General features: G+C 41.0%; 1 protein-coding gene across 3 annotated transcripts in view; it reads right to left on the bottom strand.

The window, feature by feature from the left end:
* The window catches only part of SS18 (SS18 subunit of BAF chromatin remodeling complex), a 45582-nt gene extending 28661 nt beyond the window's left edge, over nucleotides 1-16921 (bottom strand). Inside the window, exons 1-3 of one of the 3 annotated variants that reach the window (XM_064442832.1) lie at nucleotides 16557-16921; nucleotides 13343-13419; nucleotides 11946-12030 (exon numbers count right to left, since the gene is read on the bottom strand). In XM_064442832.1, coding sequence (XP_064298902.1) covers nucleotides 11946-12030; nucleotides 13343-13419; nucleotides 16557-16625 — 231 coding nt within the window. In that variant the 5' untranslated portion in view covers nucleotides 16626-16921. The remainder of the gene's footprint in view (nucleotides 1-11945; nucleotides 12031-13342; nucleotides 13420-16556) is intronic. The other 2 variants (XM_064442834.1, XM_064442833.1) reach the window with 2 other exon arrangements.
* Between the last annotated feature and the right edge of the window lie 7582 nt (nucleotides 16922-24503).

Here is a 24503-nt window from a genome sequence, read left to right as displayed (position 1 = left end):
CCCCTTTTGGCCTTCAAGATGGGAACATCTGGGTAATACAGACACACATATGCATTCATTTCCCAGGGGGAGAGGGGGAATGGTATTAATTTATTTTCTCAATGTTTCTTCAAATACCTCGAGCAGGTATTCTTTTCCCTGCAATATTTTTAAAAAATAATTCCTCCAGAAATCAGTGAAAGGCTTTTTCAGCACAAGGAAGGAAGGAAGGAGATGGAAGAAAACGCAAGCAAATCGATGACTTCTCTTATAGAATTCCATTCATTCCTCCATGATAAAGAGAATGATCTTTTATAAGCAAGTTTATTACTCATTCTGTAGCAGAAGTGGCAGAAGGTAGAAAAGGTAAGGGTGAAAGGCAGCTCTACTTTCTGAACGGTGTGAGTGAAATGCTGCTCCATTTTGCCTGGTCTTCCTCCACTAGCGAGCAACCAAAGTAAGGCTGCATCAGCTAAGTCTGCCTTCCCTTCATCTTCAAAAGCTCACTATCATCGTACTTCTGCACCTAACAAATTATCTAAAACGGATATACAGAGAAACAAACAAAAAAGAAAACAAAGATAATATTTTTAATTTTTATTTAGAAAGTATTTTTTGGAACACCAGCAAAACCAACACACTTATACCTCCACATGAGCAGCTAGGGCTGAGAGTGTAACAACAGCCCATTTCAGAGAAGAGAACAAAGCCAAAAAACACCCAAGTTGAAATATTTTCAGAATTTAAGTGAACTTCTTAGATTCCAAGTATAAATCATTAGTAAATCCAGTGTTCACACAATATGCTTATAACAAAAAATACCATAAAGTACTAAAAATTATTAGATCATACCTAGATTTTAGATATCCTGCAGGTGTTACTCCACAAACGCGGGCATGCCCTTATGTGTGGATAGATGGACAAAAAAAACACCAAAGGTTGAGACAAAACAATATCTTTTCCAACTCTGAAATTTATTCTGGAATTTTTCAAAACACCTATTGTTTAACATTAAGACAAACACTGCAGTGATCAAAAAACACAGTGTTGAGGCTGCAAACATTAAAGGACGGGGGGAAAAGGTATTAAGGATTTTTTAAAAATCCCATTAGATACAAAAACCTGCAAGAGATTTCACAAACTACAGGGAACTGAGAGAACTGAGGGAGTAATTAAAAACACCCAAAAAGTCACTACCAGAAAATAATTTAGCAAAAGGAGCTTCTGGATATGGAAACAGCCCAAAGACCTGTGTGAACCCATTTCAGATTCTTGAAAATAATGCAAGAAAAAGGTCTAAGCTGCTAAAAAATTCAATCTTTCATTAAAATAAACTACCCCATAAGATGACTAGAAGGTAGGCAAACACTGACTGTCTTTTCATTAAAAAGTAGTGGGACCAATTCCAGGAAGCATGTCTATGAGCCTTGGTTCCCCAGCTACAAGTAAGCTGATGAAAATAATTAGAGTGTTATAAAACTCCAAGGATGATAAAAACAAAGATGTGTTAGTAAAGTGTCAATATAGGGAAGTCATATCTTTCTAATCTATTATGAATTTTCAAATATGTAAATTAAACTACTTAGCTGCATATATAACAAAAACTTCTTAACACAAGTTTTTTGACAAACCCGTTTGGAAAAACGTGGTGTTCAGGGGTACATACTTTCACTGATCAGAAACTGCCCAAAGGCAAGATATAAGCAATAACCTTACATGAAGTTCAAGGAATAAAGGAACATATAGTGGTCCTCTGAAAATATTTGTTAGTAAATATCAATATCTGAAGATATTACAACATTAATTACTGAAAACTGTGAAAGAAAGAATAAGCAGAACAGTGCCAGCTGAAATTCAACATGGGTAAGTAAATGGCAATTCCACTGAATTTTGAACCACTCTTCAGAAAGAGGAAACTTGTATTCCAACTAATTCAGAATAAAACCCACCTGACCACTACCCAGACAGTTTGGGGGGGTGTGTGTTAAAAATAATCCATAAAAACTATTCAATATACCTGTGTTCACTTTCTGATTACCTGCAGTACTTGATCTATCAAAAGTGAGGTACAATACGCAAGAAAAAAATGTCATGGTATTTGTGATCATGATACATGTTCAATTTGAGGAAAGCAATCACAAAAAGATATTGTAAAATCAGAAGGATTCCAAAGACAAGCAATCAGTGATTAAAGACTTTGAATGTCTTTCACCTAAAACAAGTCAAAAAGGACATTTTGATTTTTTTTCTTACATTGAAAGGAAATTAACATAAGAGGATATGACAAAAATACAATTTAATGTATGATACATACAAAAAGCAGATCATCCCATTTATGCTTTAACAACAAAGAAAACCCCAGGAAAATGGTCAATAAATTGAGGAATAACATTAAACATACAAGAGACCACATAAATCACATAAACCTGAGGAATTCATCAACATGAGACACTAGAACAAAGTTTAAATAAGGTTCAGAGATAATGACACATATATATATGCAATCAAACAGCTATATTATATAGGATATTTTAAAAGTGCACTATAAGCCTTTACATCAGTGTTGCAAACCAATCACTACCTGATAGTAATTAAAAAGAAATGTCTCCTGCAGATATAATTATTCCCCAGTGACATTCCTCCAGAGTATTTTTCTGCTGGCCACATCCAGAAGAAAACAAGAAAAAATTGTTTTAAAATGGCAACTTTCCTATTTTTATCAGAGTTGATCCAGGCTTTTGAAAGTCAAAAAATCTTAATTCATCTTTCATTAAAGAAAAAAAAAAACCATATAAACCACGCCACAAAAAAAAACCCAAACAAAAAAAATATAACCCACACCCAAAAACCTGAAAAACCTGGGTCATTTAACCTTTTTTGTTCTTTACAGAAGTTAAGGAAATCGACTATCCCCATTAATATGCTCTACACATGATAAAGACCTTTTAAAATACAAAATGACCACACAGTATTCAAAAGCCAAATATTAATAAAAGAAGTAAGAAAAAGAAACCCCCCAACCCCTTGTGAAAAGGAAGTTACCCAACATGAACCCTACCCATTCAGTCTAGATACGAAGGGTGAAATGACATTCAACTATATTTAGATTAACAGACCAAAGGAAAGGCTACTTCCCTCTTTCTGCTGGATGAGTGACAGAAAGGAATGGAAATTAAAATCACTGCTGATTTTAATCCAATTACAAAGTAGAAAATGTTAAATATTTTTCTATCTGTAAAAAGTAAATTCAAGAATTAGAAGTAAGATGTCAGACATAGCTTTATTTGCTAAACACTACATTTTGGCTCACTTCCCTAAGCACACAGATTACAATTTGTAGCCACTATGAGCATTTAAAAATTATCAGAGCATGAAAAAAAAATTATAAGCTATTTTGTCCAACTCTGGAAATCTGAACTGAAAAAAGACTGAAACTGACCTGCAGTTGTCACCAAACTAAGAGACATGAAAAAAAACCCCATGAGATTTTAACCAACAATTTCCAGCAAACAAAATCCTACTAAACCCAAAAGTTATTGGAAACCAGACACTTAGAATAGCCAAACTGTGTTTTTTTAGAGGATTTTCTTTTAAATAATGAATTGGATCAAATGCAAGACGGCAAACAATAAAAGCTGCCACGGTGGAATTGCACACCTGGAACTTTCATCTATCATCTCCTCTGTCCTACTTATCAGATTTTTCTTACCATCAATAGTAGGTTGAAAGATTTGTTTATGGAACATTTATTGTTATAAAAACTGAGATGGAATACCAACTCAGTCATCAATACAATGTAAAAGACATAATCAATACAAACAGCAACAGATATTTAAAGTACACTACCAAACAATTTTCTTGGAATTCAGAGTAAGAGTTAAAAGCTACACAGAACACAAACCTAAAAGCCTTCTGATCTTTCTAAGAGAAGCTCTAACTCAGGATTTAATCAATCGTTTTTGTTTTCAGTTCTTAAACACCATTTTCTGCAAAGCAAAATACCCCACCCCAGGAGGTACCCTGCCTTGCTAATATCACATCGCTAATATCACGGCACCTGTCCCAGTCTCAGAGAACGGTGCTCTGTTGATAGGTGGTGATGGCACCTGCAGAGTACTTACTAAGGTGTCAGACTGGGAAATAAGATCATAAAGGAGTACATTTCTGAGATTTGAAAGAGGCAACATTTCTTTAATTGTGTTACAACTCTCCTACAACATACGGGGTATTCTAGTACTGAGGGTGTCTTAAATGAAAAAAATAAAGAACCTATATCAATTCTCAGCAAGTGCAATATTTGGGGGCAGGGAGGATTTCTATGGGAAAAGCATTTACAATCATGTCTAAATAGTGAAGTTAACTACAAATATCATTTGTGCTCTCACTGTTGGCGTACCAGTTGTGACACTAGCAGTAAGAAATTCTAAATTTAGAATGACAGTTTCTAAATTTCAATTTACATCAGTACCTTTAAAAAATCAAAGAAACTCTGACTTAATACTAGAACAAAATGTTAAAGTGGTGCATAGTGTAATACTTAAACACTTTGTTTAAAGAAGAAATTGGAATCTTTGGTTGTTTCAAATTGCATCTATCAATGTATAAAAACATTTCACTGTACAAATATTCTTTAGCATCAATTTAACAACCAGAAAATTTAACCCTAAAACACTTAATGTCCACAGAGCAATAGATGCTCTGATACTTAAAAAATAATCACACCAAATTCTTAACTCTTGATATAACTACAAATGATTTAAATCAAAAGTTAAATAATCTGGTACGAATTCAGATGGTTTTAAGTGGCTAGAAATAAGTCAACTGTGGACATTAACTTAGGGAACACTGAAGCTAGACATCTTCAGAGGTAGTCTGTAATTCCCCCAATATCCATCCTCAAAAGCAGGAGCTTTCTGTTCCACAGCTGTTTTACCTCCTGTCTCTTTGGCTTTTAAGATGGTTTAATGTCTGGTCCAATATTTACAAGTTTTGCTTGCATTTAGTAACCTAAGAGAAAAATTCCACCTCTATTCCAGCTAGAAGGCCTTATGTAAACCCAATTAAAGCAGAAAGAATCCTTTAGAACCCTCAGAGCATTTCACTGGGGAAACAGCAAAACCATACAGTCTAAAGGACTCGGCATCTATGTTACCAGACTGCCTGGTACAGCTCTTGGCAAACTACCTAGGGTTGACATGGGTATTTATTGTGTAGACACTGTACTACAGGGAGGCAAATCACATCTTCAAGTACAAAAAGAATTACACTTTAGAGTATATTAATTCAAACTTGCTGCTATTTTTCCCAATTTCTAAATCAGCCACAGAAGTTAGCAGGCAATATAAGTAGCTTTTTGTGTACAGTGCTCTAGCTCCCCATGTGGAGACACCTGATTAGCAACACATGCAAAGTTGTTTACAGAAGTTAGAGTGATCCTCTTATTTGAAGTGGAGTACACGAGTGGTCCATGAATTCACTCCTAACACACTAACACCTTAAATACCCATATTCTGATTATTTTTTTTTAGTGGAATTGCTGGCTTAAGAAGCTCCCTCCAGCTGCTCTCCATTTACCAATGCTACCATTTCAGTTGTGCCAGCAGAACCGTTTACACAGCTCTGTGGTTCATCTGAACTGATTCAGAATAAAAACATCCCCCTTTCCACCTAATTAATCTGGACTGATTCTCCAGATTGGTTCATCATACAACAACTTCAAAACATCACAGAGCAGAACCGCAGCTGATGAGAGTCCAGCTCTGGTTATGTCAGCATAAACATTGCTATTCAAAGGAAATCTTGTCAAACAGCAGCCAAACTTCTTTCCAACATTTAAAAGCCTCTCTGGAGCAAAACAAACAACCTGGAAAAGCAATTTTTATTATAAAACCATGGCATACATCGATAAACTGAGGACTTGCCTTCTGAAAATTCTTTTTAAACTGCAGGATACCCAACTCGATTTTGCTAACACAGGATGACACTATTAACCCCAAAAGATGTGTCTCAACACAAGGCCTAGTGGTGTTACAGAGATTCAACAAGTAGCCTTAGGGAGAAACAACCCAGAAAACTTAAATCATAGCAAATTTGGTTGTTTTACCTTTGAGTCTTCTAAAAGGCTTGAACTACTGATAATTTTTCAAGATTTCCTTCCCATATTGAGTAGTTTTTCAGTTTCCCAGTATAAGCAATGGATGCGTTCTTTCATTCCCCACCCAAAAAAAAAAAAGAAATTCTGAGTAGCTATTTGGAAAACTAGTTCTCTTTTGGTTAATATCCCATAACCATATTTTTACATACAACGAAGACGTAGGCAATCAGAGCATTCACCAGGAGGTCAGAAGTCAACCAGCACGCAAAGCTGTGAAATGTGGAAAAACATGCAAAGCCTCAAAGAAATAAAACGCATACAGACAGTCATGTGCTAGCCTTCGAGCAAGGACAATGAAGTGATACAGACATGCTAGATACTTACATCTACTTACATAGATACTTGCTTAGATACAAGCTAGATGCTTACTCTGTAAGCAGTTATGCAGCTAGATCATAATGCATTGTTGTTATCACTGGTTATTGCAGTCATACCCAAGACGTAGGCTACTGGTGGCAATAAAGAATTAAATCGCACCTCTAACAGACCCCTAATACCATACAACTTCAGGAAAAGTCTTATTTACCATTTTGTTTAAAGTGCTGAATCTCTGAGATCACTAACACGGTGGTAACACTCAATTCTGAGAGTAATGTGGTACTACAACATGAACCTGAATGTCCCATATTTCATATTCTTTAGTGACAAAACTTAGCTAACTGGCAGCTAGAGACTACTACCAAAGAGGAGTTACCCCATGTTTGCTTGCTCACAAAACACAGGAAGTATTTTTGCTATGCAGAATCAACATAGCAAATGCAAAAGTAGAGCACAAAGAGTTAGAGGAAGGAATATTTTAAGAAATTGTGTTCTTCAGGGAGGATGTAAGCACAAATAGATTAGCTCTTATCAATTACAAATTTGCACTGGCTTGATAGTTTCTAATAACAGTACAGGAATGTAAGGCTTCATTTCTTTTACACATCCCAACCACAGTGGCCCTACTTGCCTCTTGTTTGAGGAGCAGCAGGAAAGTTCCTTGGAGTGTACTCACATAATATGGTAGGTATGAATGCAACATCTTTCCTTCCATTTGGCATGGACTTGTGTTCTAAAAGGCTAAAGCAGAGTAACACACCATACAGCTTTGTGTATCTGCACTAAAACTCATTTAATTCAACGTACACAGAATTAAGCCAGAGGTTTAAAGGCTGATGCCCACTGTCACCAGCAGGAAAGCGGATACCATGAACAGACTTTCCGCTATCCTACCACAGATATCAATCAGACTTTCCCAGGCATTTGGTACATAACTGGAGTTTTATTAAGTTAGGATTCCTCTCATCTTCAGTAACAGGAGTTTTATTTACAAACTTTATTTTAAGCTATTAAAACTGAGCCATATTTTTCTTTTCTGGATGCCATCTTGGTTTTTTTTCAGGAAAAACAGTATCACGATAATTCAATTAACATATGTTTTAGACAACTTATATGTTCAAAATGGAGGCTACTAAAAAAAGCAGAGTGCACTTTTCTGTTCCTAAGACCCAGAATTGTTTCTACAAACTAATCATACAAATACATTAAAAGCACAGATTGAACACTACACCTTTGAAAAAATACTACAGTGTATATAAGATCATATGAGACTTTCCACTGAGTAAAACTGTTCTTTCACTGAAGACTCCTATTTAGCCACCCGAACTCCACAGCTGTAGAAAAAGAAGAAAACAAACAACCAAACAAAAAAACCCAAACAAACCTAGAAAACAAAAAACCACCCATCTTCCTATAAGGGAACTCAAAGAAAAGTTTTAGTCAGGTGCTAGTAATGCTGTTTAATGGTTCTACCTCTTGAAGCAGTTTCTTTGGAAGTAACCAGCATTTCAGTATTTGTTGATGTTGAGTGTTTATAAAAAGCAATCACCATTTTATACAGAGTGTTTTGTAACTAAAATGGCATGGACTCTGCGCTAATCTGTGGGAAAAGTTTGGGAACAGCATATATATATTAAGGGATTTCAGAAGTACTACAAAAAGCATTAGTTTTGAGACAAGTATCTCAAGCAAGAAAAAAATTTTATTAATAAACTTATTAATAAACTTTATTTTTTTTAATTAAGAAAAACAACTTAATGTGATGTGCACATTTTTCTACAACTCAGACACAACGAGTTTTCTTGGAAGTCACTTCACATACAGAGTTTAGCTTGCTACTGGAAGAAACTGGCACTTCAATATAAAAGAAAACTGGTATGATTTAGTAGTGAATAATAAATCATAAGCATTTATTTTCATCACCTTCTTGAAATACACACTGAAATAAAGTGTTCTGCATGGTGACAGAAGGAAAGTTGCATTATGTAATAAAAACTCTGAAAGAAACCCCACTTTTAATGTGTTTTAAAAACCAAAACGAATGTTCCCAATCAAATAATTCCTGCAGACTTCAGTATTTGCCTGTTATAAAACTGATGCCAAAATTAAAAGGCTGGAGTGCAGGACAAAAGTTGCCCTCTACTTTTCCCAGTAAAGTGATGGTCATGTGTTGTTTTCTTATAAATATTTTGCAAAATGAAGACATATAAAGGAGGGAAAATGTCCAAATGGAAAAGCTTTTTGTTCCATTCAATAGTTGGCAATGACTTTTTAATGGCACTAAAACACTGTCTCTCAAGAAAACAAAAAAGAGAAGTCAGGGAGGATAAGATGCCCGTTCTGCAGTTTGAGATTTAATGCGTTTGGAAACTTATGCACACAATATTTCACAACTTTTTTTTTTGGAGATTCTCTTGGAAGTTCCAGTAACAAAATTTAATTGCATCTTTAGTTCAAGGAGACCAATACTTTGCTGTTGCCTCCCTCAAAAATAGCATGAATGAAAATCAAAAGAATGCAGCAGCATTGTATTCCTCAACATACAAGCCCTTTTTGGGAAGCCAGGTTATCACATACAGTGGTGGTAAACAGACTTTCAACTGCTGCCCAGGAGAGAATACCTGCCATAACTTGGAGGGAGGCAGCAAAAAGCTGCATCAGCCTCACACATGGACTTAGACACCATTCTCATCCAGCTGGGAAGATACTTGAAACAGCCCTGTCCTTAGTAATCCTGCTGTTCACTTGGCTGAGGCAAGACTGGTTGAGTAAAGGATATTAACCTTGCACTTCTTTTGTCTTCTGATGCAAAGGAAGGTCTCTTACCCCAGAAATCATAATTTGAAACTCTCAATCTCATCATGCATAAAGACAGCAGCAGCTTTGTTATAACACTTGCACTTCAAAGTCTTTCTAGTTCCCTTCACCCACACCCTGCAATGCTTGCTTCACCTGTTTCACCTTTTCCTCACTTCCAGGCCCCCTTTATAGAAGCTTTTCTCTGCACTGCATAGTCGATTTGTGATACTTCCATTTAGTATAAGATTTATCTTGTCCTCTACAGGCAATACCACACTTTCAGAAAGGATATATAGTCATTTCATTAGAATAGCCCATTCTAAAATATGTGGACAGAGGCACAGCAGCTGACTACAAGCATCTTTCCCAACAATATGAAATATTAAGTCTAAGGAGTATTGTGAGAGGATACAACAAAGTTATCATCAGGTTCAAGTCATTTTAGCTTATATTAAAAACTTCAATAAACCTGATCATTTAGCTATTTTATTCAGTGTGAATGCTATCTTAACAGCAGTATTCTCTTTTCAACTTCATTTTATCACATAAGGCATAAAAAGTAATAGTTGTGAAATTTACTCAGAGTGTATTTACCAGATTGAAACAAAAACAAGATTTAAATTTAAACAAAAAAGAAAGTACAGTTTACTAGGGGACCAGTGTTCCAGATATTAATAGATCAGCTACAATCCCACTTCAGAAGATATCCAGACTCAAGCTCTCTAAGTTATGTGGGAAACTACTGCAATGGTAGCATCATAAAGCTGATGTGTTTTACTGTTAAAAATAGTAGATGTTTACACAGACAGTATCGTGCTCCATATTTAACTGTTGCCACCCATAACACCTGAATTTAGTGAGACTGCTCAACAGCTGACACAGAAGTATGGTGAACAGAAACATAATACTTCCAAGTCAACTTGAGCCTCACCAGTTCTTAAATGGAAAGCCAATAAAGGAAACAAGTCTGAAGCAGTTTCTCTCACACTGAAAAAAAAAAAAAAGCAGCCAGTCACATTTTCCCAAATTCTTCTGGCTAAAATTTGTTGGGAAGACAGAATATTTTTCTAGGAACCCCAACAAAAAGTAATTTTATCTGATTATGTTACCACATTTCAGGCAGATCTTCAAAGATTTGACTTGGTAGGTCAGAGCATCTACACTTAGGGAAGACTAAACATGTAAATTGTCTTTCAAACTAAAACAAAATGAAAACCAAGAAACTACCTTTTTATTCCTCCCTCAGTCATCCAAAGGGGACTCCCTTCCCCACCACCCCACCCCCCCCGTGAATTTCACTACTGTGGAATATTCCTTACATTCAAGATCAGCAGTGCACTTCAGTCCTGATCTGCAAAAGTCTTTCCCGGCCCTATCTTCTTTTTCTTTTAAGAAGAGAATGTCATCACATACAACTTTAAGAATTGGGCTGTTCAGCAGAGACTAGGATAAGGTCAAATTCATTTCCAGTTGTCATCAGAACCAGGATATGAATTAAGCCTCCAAAAACATATTAGTTGAGTAATACACACAGCCCTCTTAAAGGTTTCCTTCCCTCCCCCTCAGCTACAAGCATGGATTTATAAAAAGAGAAGCCTTTACAGGCACAACAGGTTGGACATAATGAAGCACTGTTTCTATAGTCCTCTAGGTACCAACTTGAAAGGATGCTTCGCTAGTAGCAATGATTGGAGAACACCTCTCCTGAGACCAAAGAAAAAGTAATTCAATTTCAGTTGGTGAAAACTAGTATCTAGGAAAGGCTGTTTTATAGACATTCTTTTTACTTCATATTACAGAAATGAATCAAGACTGTATTAATTCAAGAGAAGTCTTATTACCAAAACCCAAAGAGCTTCCTTGTGTTACTCAAAATGAACTCCCCAAGCTTTCCGATTAACACAAAAAGCAAACAGATAGCAATCTATTTTAATGTTTGTTGTATCTTTCCTTACTTCTCCATTAACAATGGAAATGGGTAAAAATTCAAGGGATCTTACAAAATAAGGAGTTCAGGAATAGATTGAGAAAACTCCAGATTAAAAAAAAAAGATTGCAAGTATTAGCTAAGAAACGCTTCATTTGTAAAGTGATGCAGTGTTTCAAGTTAAGCCTGTGCAACCTTATTTCTTATATATTATCATTATCCACCTTAAAAAACGCTGCTTTCTGATACAGGAGAGAGGCAAAGAATTTAATAGACTTACCCAGAGTACATTAAAACAGACAAAGATTTACCCAACCTCGTTCCACTGAGGCAAAAGAATGGATGATATTCCAGCAAAAAATAATTAAAAAATCCCACCACCACTGTTAGATAACAGAAGAGGAAAAACAGAGTACTGCGAGAGGAGCTGACAGAGCCACACCACTAGAGTACTTGGTGGGGGGGTGACAGGACGACCGACACCAAACCAAAACCTTTAAGACTATCTGAGGCAGGCCAGATATTCTGAATTAAACACGCAGTACACAGATTAACAGCCTGCAGTTAAACAAGTCAAATTTTGAGCAAGACCTAAGCAGTAAGATTACTCCAAATACAGTATGAAGAAACACTGCATCATGTATTCACTGTACAGTAAATCAAAGGCTATTGGTCATTACCTCAAACACTTCTGTTTGGTTTTGGCTTTTTCCCCTCCAGGAACCCAAATGAAATCTATTCCCTACTTTTACACTATTTTGTACTTACTGCTGGTAGTAGAGACTGCATGTTCTGGTTGGAGTCAGCTATAGTGGCTAGGTAAACCAAGTTTGTATGCAGCATCTGCTGGTATCTATCAAAATAAGCAAAGACAAAACAGATCTTAAGTCACAAATACAATAACATCAGAATTTATTTTAATTCTACACATGTAAAGAAAGTTCCCATGTAAAACAAGATTCAGGAGACTTACAAGAGCACCATTATTAGGAATCCTAAGCCTTTGCACTCACACTTACCTATTACCCTTCTTTCTCAATATCTCCAAATCTGTGCCTGTATCTACCCTACAACTTCTGTCTTGCTATGAAAAAATCTAAAGCTGGGTGACACTGTTCTCACCTATTTCACTTCCTGCCCCAAACTAAGTCACCAGGAGACAGACGCAGTGTCTGTGTGGCTCTTTGGTGTAATATCTGTCAAAAACACTAGGGAAAGAGAGTTCCTTCTATTACGTCTCCAGATACAAGATATCAGAGATTGATGTGAATTGTGACCAAGAACAGTGCAAACATTTCATCATGACCCTGAGCTTTGGAAGTTTGCTGTGGAATAATTTTTCTGCTACAGAACCAGAGTCTCAACATCTAGCCCACAGTCACAAAAACAACCTTGAAAGCAGGAACAGGTTATGAACACATAATACAGGCTTGCAAACAGCTTAATCAGTAACTGTGCTACAATAAAAGAATTTCTTTAAAGCAAAAGTATCTACTATTTATGACCCCCCTTCTACTCCCAAACTACCGGTTGTCTTCATAAGGGACTCAAGCCATACTATGATGTGCTGTCTATCACATGACTCCATGTTTGTCCCATTACAAGGGTGCCATGATCGTCCCATGCCAGAAAAGAGTAATGGGGAAATACTACTCCTTAATAATTCACTTCTTCCACAGTTCTCTCAGATCACTCTGGACATCCCACTAGACAGCAAGTCCACATGCGATATTCTGGCAAGCCAAACTTTTAAGACAAGCCTGTTTGTTCTTGGGCAGGTAGTAAGCAGTAAGCTTTCAAACATGACATCAGGATGAAGAAAGGTCCGTTCCTACATAATTTTGAGAAGTTTGAGAAGAAAACTACCTCTTTCCCAAAGCGTAATTATGATGCAGAGGAAAAAGATGTTGGTTATACAGTCCTCATTTTTATGAGCAACATCATCACGATATCAACTTGCAGGAGGCAAGTTGCAACATTTTAGTGAGAGAAGTGATAGTCATATGGCAAATAAAAAGCCTCATAAATTCTAAGTGTAATATCTATAGCAATACATTTCTGTTCTTCACAGCACAGTTCTCCTACAAGGTGAGCTAAACAAATCAAGAACAGTTATCTAGATGGAAATTCACCCAATCCACAGTAGATTTGGATTAATGTCTTACTGAGAGCATTCAGACGTCTTTCCTTTGTTCTGATAGTCCATTATACACTGAATAAGATGGTTATTTTCATCCAACATCTGTAACGATAAAGAAGAAGTCTGGAGTAAGTTTCACGTTCTTTGTGGAAAGAAACTGAAGATAAGTTTGAGTCTTTGAGTTTTTAAAAACAGTAACAAAAAAAGTAGTATTTCAGAAAGTTCTACTTCCACCAATTATTTGTAGAACACTCTTTACTCCCATTTATCCCCCCTCCAACTAGTTTTACAGCTTTCAGTTTACAGGTTTCATACCGCTACTATAGCTACCTTTGTAAAGCTTCCCATTCAAATACCCATGCTTGTTCTGCACCAAGTTCTTCAAAGTTTTCCATTTCTTTGTTTGATCTCAACCAAGAAATTTACTTAAAAATTTGTGCCCCAAGTTTCCCTCCTCATTCTAAAGCCTGCAACTGCTGATAAATTTGTTAATAAAAAAAGCATTGAAATTGTTATTGATAGAAAGCGAGCTTACCAGAGAGGTTTATTTCAAGGAAACACACTGGAAAGCTAGGCCATATTTACATTAAGAATCTCTAATTAAACTGCATTTTGTAAGTATTGTGTATAATGGGCACAATAGATCTATTATACTTCAGAAGTGTCCAGGAATATGAACATATGTGAATTAATTTTCTGAAAAAAAGAAAAAAGAGAAGTAGTCCATGCGAAATTGCAGCTTTCATGGCTTTCTACAAAAAGCTCATGAACTCACGGTGTTCTAAGCTCCATGAACAGGAAAAGAAAGCCTGGTTTCCTAGAGCTGCACATCCCCACACGCATGTCTTTTTAACCCCTCTCCCACACTCTGATCAGAAAAGAGTCAGCAGAACTATGGATAATCTGAGCTACCAGCCAAGTTACCCAATTCAAGTAAACTAAATGGAAAATTTTGCATTGATTTCTCCCTTTGCTTCCTCTCAGTGGACAGCTAGTTTAGATCCCTTCACTCTACCCAGCTGCTGAATTTCACAAAACTAATAGTATCTTAACCATCTGCAAGATTCTTTCCTTCTTCCAGACATGGTTGAGACTAGCTCATACTTCTACAAGGAAAGCACACACAGTGTTATTACATCACCTTTATTTCTCTAGGAATCCAACTTAAACAAATTCTATAGAAATACAATTTCCTCTATAGAAAATTATAATTTTCTCTACAGAAAAAATTAAAAAGTAGAAGTAAGTACTGACACTTTTCTTCTTCTGACTAATCCCTCTCTAATATGAAAAGGGTATGGAGTCAGAAACCTCATGCAGTCCACTCAGGACTTGTATCCATGCAAGAGTGAGCCAACTAGCTGAGTCTTCCTAAACTTAAACCAGGAATTCACCAGAACTGATTAGAATAACCGCCAAGCAATTATTTTGCCTGAAACTGCTGGATCTGGAAACACTGTCATTAAGCATTAAACACAGCCAGAACTGCAGTATTTCGAGTTACCGTCTGAGCCTCAGAAACTACAGCGGCACACTCTGAAGAGGATCACAAACACACTGCTGCACAGACACATTTCATGTGTACTAACATCAAGTTTTATAAGAAACACAGTGGCCATTTTCACTGGAAAAAAACCAAGGAAAAATGAGCTAATACCTTTGATACCAAAGTCTAACAAAGCACTTGCAAAGGAAGCCTTGAATCCAGGCTCTCCTCAGAGCATCTCCCACCTTCCAGAGGAAGACAGCAGATAATTAAGGCTTAGCAGATAAGTAGACCTTGAGACTGCCAGTTAGATCATTGCATTCTTCACTATCGCCATGAAAGCTGGATGTCTGGGGGTGGGGAGGAAGACAGGAATGCTAAGGCCAAGAGTAAAGCAACCAAGAAGGAATATAACTGTATCCTAGAAGGGGCTGCAGGCACTGTTTTATACAAGTTTGATCGAGCAGTTGCTGATAGAAAACTGAAATAGTTCTCTGAAAGTTATAAACACCTATCATCAAAAAAACCCATTTAGTTTCCAGCTGTATGAAGACACCTCCAGGGCTTCTGACAGCTTATGTACATCACGAAGATTCTTCAGCTTTAACTATACTAGGGTTTTGCCAGCACCCCACCATCAAATTAATGGTTTGACTACAGCACAAGAAAACCTTAGTTGTCTGCATTCTCCACATACGCCCCAGTGACCTGAAGTATCTGCTGACTACCCTTAGACAGCTTTCCACCCAGTGGGTATGTATTTTTCATCTATGCTTTCTCAAGCACTGACTTCTGCTGCCATACCCTGGACGTCTCCACTGTAACTCTGGGATCTTCTTGGACATCCTGATCCCTGCAACACCTGCCTTGTTGACGCCCTCATTCTTTACTAAATCACGGGTTAGCTGTATCTATCCAAAAGGCTCCTACTCAAGGAGCTTGTAGTAATCTGAAATCTGTTTGATTCGTGGCTATTTATGCTGATAACACAGCGAGTCTTCAGTAAAGTTTCTAAGTACCACCAAGCTACCAGCAAACTCGAACACACTCATTCGCTTCTGCCGATACAAAACATCGTCAGTTATTACAAACCCCATATAAGCTTTTCCTTCATCGCTTTAACGAGTTAACTTGCTCCCTCCCACAAAAGCTTAAATGGAGTCGTCCGGAGTCGCTGTCATTGGCTCCGACCGTAATGTTGTTCTTTAATAGCACTTGAAGTTTAGGGGGGGGGGGGGGGGGGGGGGGGGAGAGCCTTACCGCGAGGCCGACCGAGTCCGGGAGCTGCAGCCGCCGCTCACCCCACGGAGGCAGAGCCCAAAGTTAGGCAGGCTTTAGGAACACCCCCCCGACAGTAAGCCCGGCTTACAGACACCCACCCCTCACACGAAGGAGCTACTCGACTCCTCCGCTTTCCCACCGCGACAGGCCGAGCCCTTAGGGGAGAAAATGCCCGCCCGCGGCTCCGGGACCAGCCAGGGGGACCCAAGGCCACCGGCCACCCCCGCAGGGCCTCCGCGCCGCGCCCCGCCGCCTCCCCCGGACCCGGGACCCTCCAAGTGCCGTAGCGCAGCGAGGCAAGGCCTCACCCACCGACCCCGCCGGGGCCGTGCCCAGACCGCGGCCCGGCTGCTCCCCCCACCAGGGCCGGGGCCTCGGCGTTGCGGGGCGCCGCCAACCCCCTCCCTTCGCAGGAAGCGGCGGCAGCCCCCAGACCGGGGCCGGGGCGGCCCCTCCTCTCCCTCCCCCTCACCTTCTGGATGGCGGCCGGGGTGATCTCGCCTTTCCCTCGCTGCCTCGGGGCAGCGAACGCCACCGACATGTCGTGCCGTTAGCAGGAGGGGCCGCCTGTCCGCCCTCCCGCTCCGGCACCCCGCGGAACCCGCAACGGCGGGAGGCGGCAGCGATCCGGGAAGAACGCGGCGCGCGGGGGGCGGGGGCGGCTGCCCAGAGGGACGGCCCATCCCCGGCCCGCCGGGGAAGGGTTAACGAAAACCGGCTCCGCTCCTCCTCCTTTCCCGCTATGAGCGGCAGTGCCGATGAGCCGCGGACCCTCGCACCGCTCAGCCAAAACACCGGTACCGAGAGTCGGCGCTGCGCGCTTTGAACATTACCACCCTCTTGTCACGCGACCTTCTCGGCCACCCCTTTTCCTCCGCGGCGTTGGTACGTTCCTGCCCAACGCGCCTCAGCGCCGGACGGGCAGCGCAGTGGTACGGCCGGCGGAGGGGGGGGGATGGGAGCAAGCGGTGCGCACGTTACGAGGGACGTGCTCCGGCTGTGCCGAGCGGCGCGCTCTCCTCCCCCCTCTACATGCCACGACAAATGGTTGCACCCGGGCAGCTCGCGCTCGCGGCCGCGCGGGGCGGGGCAGGGCGGGAAGCGCCGTGAGGCGGCGGGGGCCGGTGCTGCGCTCCCACGAGGAGGCGGTGGGAGCGGCTCCTGCCAGGCTCCGTCGTGCCCGCCCGTGAGGGGAGTTGGAGGGTGTGGGCCCGGCGCTAGCCGCCGGGGGAGCTGCTGCCGCCGCCGCCGCGACGTTTTTGCAGTTTGGGGCGCCGCCGCCAACGCTGACAGGTGTGTGTGTGTGTGTGTGTGTGTGTGCGCGCGTGTGTGTGTGTGTGTGAGGGGAGGGGAAAACAAACCATGAAGATAAAGTTGGAGGGGAGCAGCTGTGCGGCCCCCAGCTCCTCGGTGTGGGGCAGCTTTCCCCGCCGGCCGCAGCCTCCCTGTCATGAGAAGGAAACGGAGCAAGGAGAAGCACTCATCGCTGTGACTTCAGATGCATTATAGAGACTGAAAGTGCTAAAATTAGGCTTGGTTTTTTTTTTCACTGCGGCCACTGGAGGGAATCTCGGTTTCGCCACGGATGCTCGTGTACAAGTTTGCAAAGTCTTAAGATGGTTCTTTACAAGGGTGAGAGTTTCAAAGGGTAATGGTACAGTAAAGTCGAAAATACGCAAATAAAGCATTTGAAATCTGTGTTTCCCTGGGTACGTCCCCTGCTCAGCCTTTTTCAGTGCCGCGCTGCAGGCTGTGAGAACGGCCTGCTTCCCAAGCCGTGGCCTTTTGAAAACTGGTTTATGCTCTTGCAGTTGTTGGAAGCACACACTGCTGAGGCTGACAGGACGCTACCCGGTGACATGACGCCACACCACAAAACGTGAATCTCGTTCCTTACTCAGTATGTTGCTTCCTCTGTTTCTCAGCTGTTACTGGCTGAGTCCCCGGCTCTTCCCTCAGGCCCTAACCCCTTTGGTTACTGCACACATTTGTCAGTGGCATCCATGGCCACCCTGTGGATGTACAGCTGCTTCCCAACTGGCATGCTTGCTCCTCAGACTGTTTCTAGGCTGGCTCCTTTCCCCAGCCCCATGGAGATTGCTCTTCCTGGCTCTGCTGTCCTAGGTTTGACTGTGACTGCCCATCACCCCCTGCTTTTTTCTCTTGACAACCGGTTCCTAGGCTGCCAGCTCTGAGCTGTTCTTGCATTCCTACAGCATCCCCCTCTCCAAGGGCCTGCCACCTGGGCCTGATGCTCTCTGTTACCAGAATGGTGCTGCTCCTGCCCTGTCTCTTCAGATTATACAGGACCCTGAGTTGATGCAATGCTAATCTGGCTTGCTGTCCTCTCCAGAAAATGTCTCTGGCCCAGTTCTCGCACTGTAGGTCATGCAAAGGAGGACGAGTGATGCCAGCATATCCATCAGGCTCTTTGTGTTTCTATTTATTTCACTCACTACCATGGTACCTGGGTTCGTTTTTTGTACTAGTAGGGGTTTTTTCTTCTGTGTCATCATCATCAGTCATACTTGTAGGAAACCAAAAGTGAAAAAAAGTGTTGAAAACTTTTTTCTGAAGTTGCTACGCTTCATGGTGATTCATTAGTGTATGTTCTTGGAGTGAGCTCAGGGTAGCTGTTGTAATAGCTCTGTCTCTATCAGATTGATCCTATTTCTAGTTATTACAAATGACAACAAAGAATCCTAGGAATGAAGAATGCAAAACAGCCTTGGCCAAATCAACACGTAATCAGAAGGTACCATCTCCTAGCCAGTTGCAGATAGAATCACAAGGACTTAAGTTCTTTAGCAGAAGTACATGCTTGGCTCTGGAGGACTGGTGAGGTAGCTGAAAGCAGGCATCTTCAGCAACTGGAGGGCAAAACATGCTCTCAGGAAATACTCCGAACACTCTGTATTCCATAAAATGTTTTTCTCTTCCCACAAGTATAACTTACCTTGCTCTCATCCTCTGGTTACCCAACCAACGTTTATAAAATATTTTGCATTGGGGTGTCTTGGTGATCACAGTGTTTGAGACAGTGTGGGTTAGATGTCAGCCACATAAATACCGCTTTTAAGATCTGAATATTCCATCATATACTCCCACATTTTCAGGTTGGTTTTGAGTAGAGGAGAAAAATAAGCTTGTGGGATGCCACAGGTGAGGAGTCTTAAAATGAAAGGAGTAATTGCCCGCTGTATTTCCCAAAAGTGGTCCAAATTATATATGAGAAACTTTTCAGTACCTATGCCTGTTCCTATTTTCGTGCAAAATATGGGAGAAAAATGTTTGGAATTCGGGTGTTTTTAGAAGAAGATACAGGCATAAGCTCATTCATTCATAATAATTAAAACCATCTATTTTGCATAATGTTGTCTGATGATTAAATAAATTTACTCCCCTCTGTGATGATTTTTCATTCATATGTTTAAGATTTTGGACTTCCACGTTCATAAATAGCAACAGAACTACAGAAACAATGAACAAAGAGTCTGCAGCTCCATTTTTTTTACCATGGAAAGGGAAATTCACACTCAAAATCAACTTTTAAGTAATGGCACAGATGCATACAAGCAGGGAAATAGATAGCTACAATGGAAATATGCCACATGTCTCAGAACACATAACCACAACAGGGTGTCTCTTTTATGACTTTCTTAATGCACTGCAATATGCCTACATATCAAAGGACATATGGTATATTTTCTCTTTAATTGTACATTTCTTTGCTCTTGTGAGTTACTCACAACCTTAACATTATTTAATTGTAATTTAGATGCATAAATCTAGATCATCACCAAGAGTTTCAAATGCAAATATGTTCCAGTCAGATCTTCCACCTCTCTTCCAACTTTTGTCAGTGTAGTGCTTTTTTTGTTGATGTGCATTTCAGTATGTCATATTTTTTGGAGATGATAAAAGAATGCAGATAGAGAAGGATGGGCTCTTTTCTGAGTTTTTTTCCCCCCATGTTTCCAATTCATATTTCTCAGTAACAAGTAATAGGTAAAGATATAGTTTGTAAAATCATAGAATCATTAAGGTTGGAAAAGACCTCTAAGATCATCAAGTCCAACCGTCAACCCAGCACCCCCAGGCCTCCTAATCCATGCCCTGAAGTGCCACGTCTACATGTTTTTTGAACACCTCCAGGGATGGTGACTCCACCACCTCTCTGGGCAGCCTGTTCCAATGCCTGACCACTCCTTCAGTAAAGAAATTTTCCCTAATATCCAATCTAAAACTCCCCTGGTTCCTGAGACCAGGGTTTGGAAAGCATTAACATTTAGTTCCTAGAGAAAGCTACCTGTTTGAAATGGATTGGTAACAGTAGACTGATTTTAGTCTTCTCAGGACTGTGTCAAAATTCCTCATTGTAGAGGAATTCATTTAGATTTGTAGAAACCTACAATATTTGCAGTGATCCAGTCTTCCAACAATTCTGAGAAAAACTGATAAGCTATCTTCAGTTTCTGTCTGTATTTTCTGCCATTTTTATTATCTAAGATTCCATAAATTCTCTGGAATAGGAGAGATATGTAAGAGAAGGAACCTGCAGACATTCCCATCCATGAGTTGGAAAATACAGAGTGCTGATTCATCACCATTTTAAAATTTACCTTTAAAATGATAATTTCAAACTTGGCATATACAGGAAAGAGGACAGCAAAGAATTTTATGGTAGCACCTTCTGCTTAAACATGCTTGACTGAAGGTCTCGGTATCAAAGTTAAGAATGATTCCTGAGAGTTAGGCTATGTGTTTCTCAGATAAAGCATTTAACGTGTTGGTGACAGCACCTCATTTTGTGCATTCACTTCAAATTGTCAAAAAAACTCACTTTATTTACTACAGTAAGTATGATAGCTCAGGATCTACTCCTAATAGGATGACAGGGTGAATTTGACCCTCTTTTTCAGGGTAGACTACTTTTTCATATTGCAATTAAAAAAAAACACGGGGGAGTTTATGCATGTGTTTTGTAAAATCAGCAATACAATCGGGTAACAGAGCAGATCCCAAGGAAGAGGTGTCTTTCGGTAGATGAAAAAGGAAGACGGCAAAAGGAAGAAATGCTGGTTTCAGTTTAGTATTTCTCCACCAGCTGAACTTGGTGGGATCTTGTAACTTTGGTGGGATTTCCTACATGCCATGTCTCCACATTAATTCATCTTGTTGCAAAATGGAGCGTGCACCAAAGGTCTGCCTGTGTAAATGGTTGGGTCTTGAAAATGTTCAGATTCTGTTTATTTAATAAACAGTAATTTGTTGTCAAAATACACAACAATATCACACTGTTGGTAAGCTAAATGGTGCTTTTTGCTTCCTAGAAGAGATCACAGTAACAGGATAAATTTGTCCTCAATTTATTCTGCCTGCTTCTTGCCTGTTTTTTTCAATTCTGTCATTTATATTCTGCAGCGGCTATTGTAGAGAATATTAATGAGAAGTAGCACCTGAATTGCAAACTTATATGTTCTGATACAAAGTGAAGTACCCAAACAGCACTGCACGCTACAAGGACATTGGTGGCTCTGCCATGTTCCAGAGGGGCAATAACAAACTCAGGAAAAAACCATTGGGATGCTAAGTTTTTATTCTAGTATCTGCCATTTTCATCTGCAAATATAAATATTTGGACTAAAGAAACTCACAGCAAGTTCAGCAGTTTGCACTAATGGGAGTAAGTGCAACGGCTGTGGTGAGAAAATCTTGCTGTGTCCTGATTTTATTCTTCAAAAGGGAATCTCCAGCTACTAGGAACATATGCTATAAATAAAGAATGGCAGAACATCTAATCTAAGCCTCCTTAGAGCTGAAAATTCTTCAAGAATTCTTAGAGGTTAATATTTTATTTTAGGACACAGAAGGAAAGCACTGTAGTTCACTAACTTCCTCATTTTTTGAATGTCAAAAGCAAAGCAGAAAAGATAAACGTTGAGAAGGCACTGCCAAGCAGCACTGAAGAAAAGGTAACAACGATCTTGATGATCTGAATCGAAATCTGAAACAGTATTGGCCCCTATATTGATCCCTGATATATATCAGTACTGACTGGTCCCTGGCTGGACTCCGTGCCACTGACCACAACCCTGTGAGCCTGGCAGTTCAGCTAGTTTTCAGTTCACCTCACCATACACTTATTTAATCTGTGCTTCAGTTTGCCTATGAGAATGTTATGGGAGATAACTGTATAAAACCTTGGTAAGGATGAGATGAAAAAAATCCACTGCTGTCCCCTCCCTGCATGCTCAGACAGTGTCTCTGTATTGCTCCAGGTCACCCGTCCCTGCTTCCACCTCTGGGATGCTTCCTTATTATTTTGGCTTTCATCAGGAGCTCCTTGTTCAACCCTGCAGGCCTCCTTGCTCAATTTTCTTCAGGTTGGGATGGACCATTCTTGAGTTTGGAGGAGCTGATCTTTGAAAATCGACCATTGCTCTTGGATCCCTTTTCTTTCCAGAGCCACATCCCGTGGGACTCTTTCCAGCAGCTCCCTGAATGGGCCACATTCTGGTCCCCTGAAATCTAGGGCTGTGGTCCTGCTTTTTGCTTTGTTCCTTCCTCTTGAGATCCTGAACTCCACCTTCTCATAGTCCCTGCAGCCAAGGCTGTCCCAGACTTTCACATCCCCATCCTGTCCTTCCTTTTTGTAAGCATGAGGTCCAGCAGAGCACCCCTTCTTGTTGGCTCTTCAGTTGCACTTGTTAGGGGTTTGTCAATCAATGCACTCCCCAAACCTTTTGCATTGCCTGTGCCCTGCTCTGCTGCCCTTCCAGCAGATACCAGGATGGTTAAAGTCCCTTGTGAGGATCAGGGCCTGCAAACATGAAGTTTCTTCTAACAGTCTAAAGAAGGCCTCTTCTACTTCTTCCTGATTGGGGGTCTGTAGCAGACACCCAGAACAACTTCGCCCATGTTGTTCTGCCCCAGCAGCTCCCAGTTGCTGTTCCAGCAGCTCCTCCTCATCCATCCCAAGGCAGAGCTCCATGCTCCATTCCTGCCACTGTCTCACATAAATTACATTTGGGTTCTTTTTTCTCTTCTACCTGCTTTCTTTGTTGATAGACTCTATATATTGCTTTTTACATCATAGAGGAATAACAAAGTTGCCAAGATTAGAAAAACCTACCCCCCATACTACCACCACCTCCACAAGGAAAAAAAAGATGGGTCATAATCGTAGGACACTCCCTTCTGAGGGGAACAGAGGGTCCAATATGCCGGGCTGACCCTCCTCACAGGGGAGTCTGCTGCCTCCCAGGAGCCCAGGATAGGGATATCACTAGGGAACTTCCTAGCCTGGTACAGCCCTTGGACTACTACCCGTTACTGCTCTTCCACATGGGTGGTGATGAAGTTGCAGTATGTAGCCCAAAGGTGATTAAAAGAGACTTCAGGGCCTTGGGACAGTTAGGGAGGGAATCTGGGACACAGGTTATTTTTTCCTCCCTCATTCTCATTGTGGGTAGTGATGCTGAAAGGAACAGGTGAACCCAATCTATCAACACATGGCTCGCTCCACGGCTGGTGTCCCTGACACAACTTTGGGTTTTTTGACAATGGGGTGGCCTACACGGCACTGGGATTGCTGGCATCTAATGGCAGCCACCTTTCTCAAAGGGGAAAGAGGGACTTTGCTCAGGAGCTTGCAGGGCTCATTGACAGGGCTTTAAACTAGAGGTGAAGGGGGAGGGGAAACATATCAGGCTTGCCTGTGACAAGCTGTGGGATGATACACAGTGGTTAGAGAGATGGGCTGCTGGTATGAGCCCTCAGCCTGTTGCCCAGAGGCATGCTGGGCACACTGCAGCACAGTCAAAGTCTTGCAGAGATGAGCTGGGGGCTCCTGAGGTAGTAGGAGCCAACACGGAAACTCCTGTGAAACACCTCAAGGGAATCAAGGGATGTTCTGCTAAGGAGACACGGCCCACAGCCCGGATGAAATGCCTCTACACTAACACACACAGCATGGGCAACAAACAGGAGGAGCTGGAAACTACCATGCTGCTAGAAAGCTATGACCTAGTTGCCATTACTGAAACTTGGTGGCACAAATTCCATGACAGGAATGTGGCTATCGATGGCTACAGGCTGTTCAGAAGGGACAGGTGAGGAAGGAGTGGCAGAGGCATTACTCTCTGCATCAAGAAATCGATACAGTGTGAAGAGCTGTCCGTGAAGAATAACCATGAGCAGGTCAAAAGCTTATGGGTAAGAATCAGAGACAGAGACAACAAAGGGAACCTTGTGGTTGGAATCTACTACAAGCTGCCTGATCAAGGGGAGCTTGCTGACGAAGCCTTCTTCCTCCAACTTCAGGAGGCTTTGTGCTTGCAGGCTCTCGTCCTACTGGGGGACTTCAACCACCCCAACATCTGCTGGAAGAGCAGCAGGGTGAGCTGTAGGCAATCCA

The sequence above is a fragment of the Phalacrocorax carbo genome, chromosome 2, assembly GCF_963921805.1.
Source record: "Phalacrocorax carbo chromosome 2, bPhaCar2.1, whole genome shotgun sequence".
Taxonomy (NCBI): Eukaryota; Metazoa; Chordata; class Aves; order Suliformes; family Phalacrocoracidae; genus Phalacrocorax; species Phalacrocorax carbo.
Note: the sequence above shows the minus strand (reverse complement) of the source record. Positions and strands in the feature narration are given on the sequence as shown.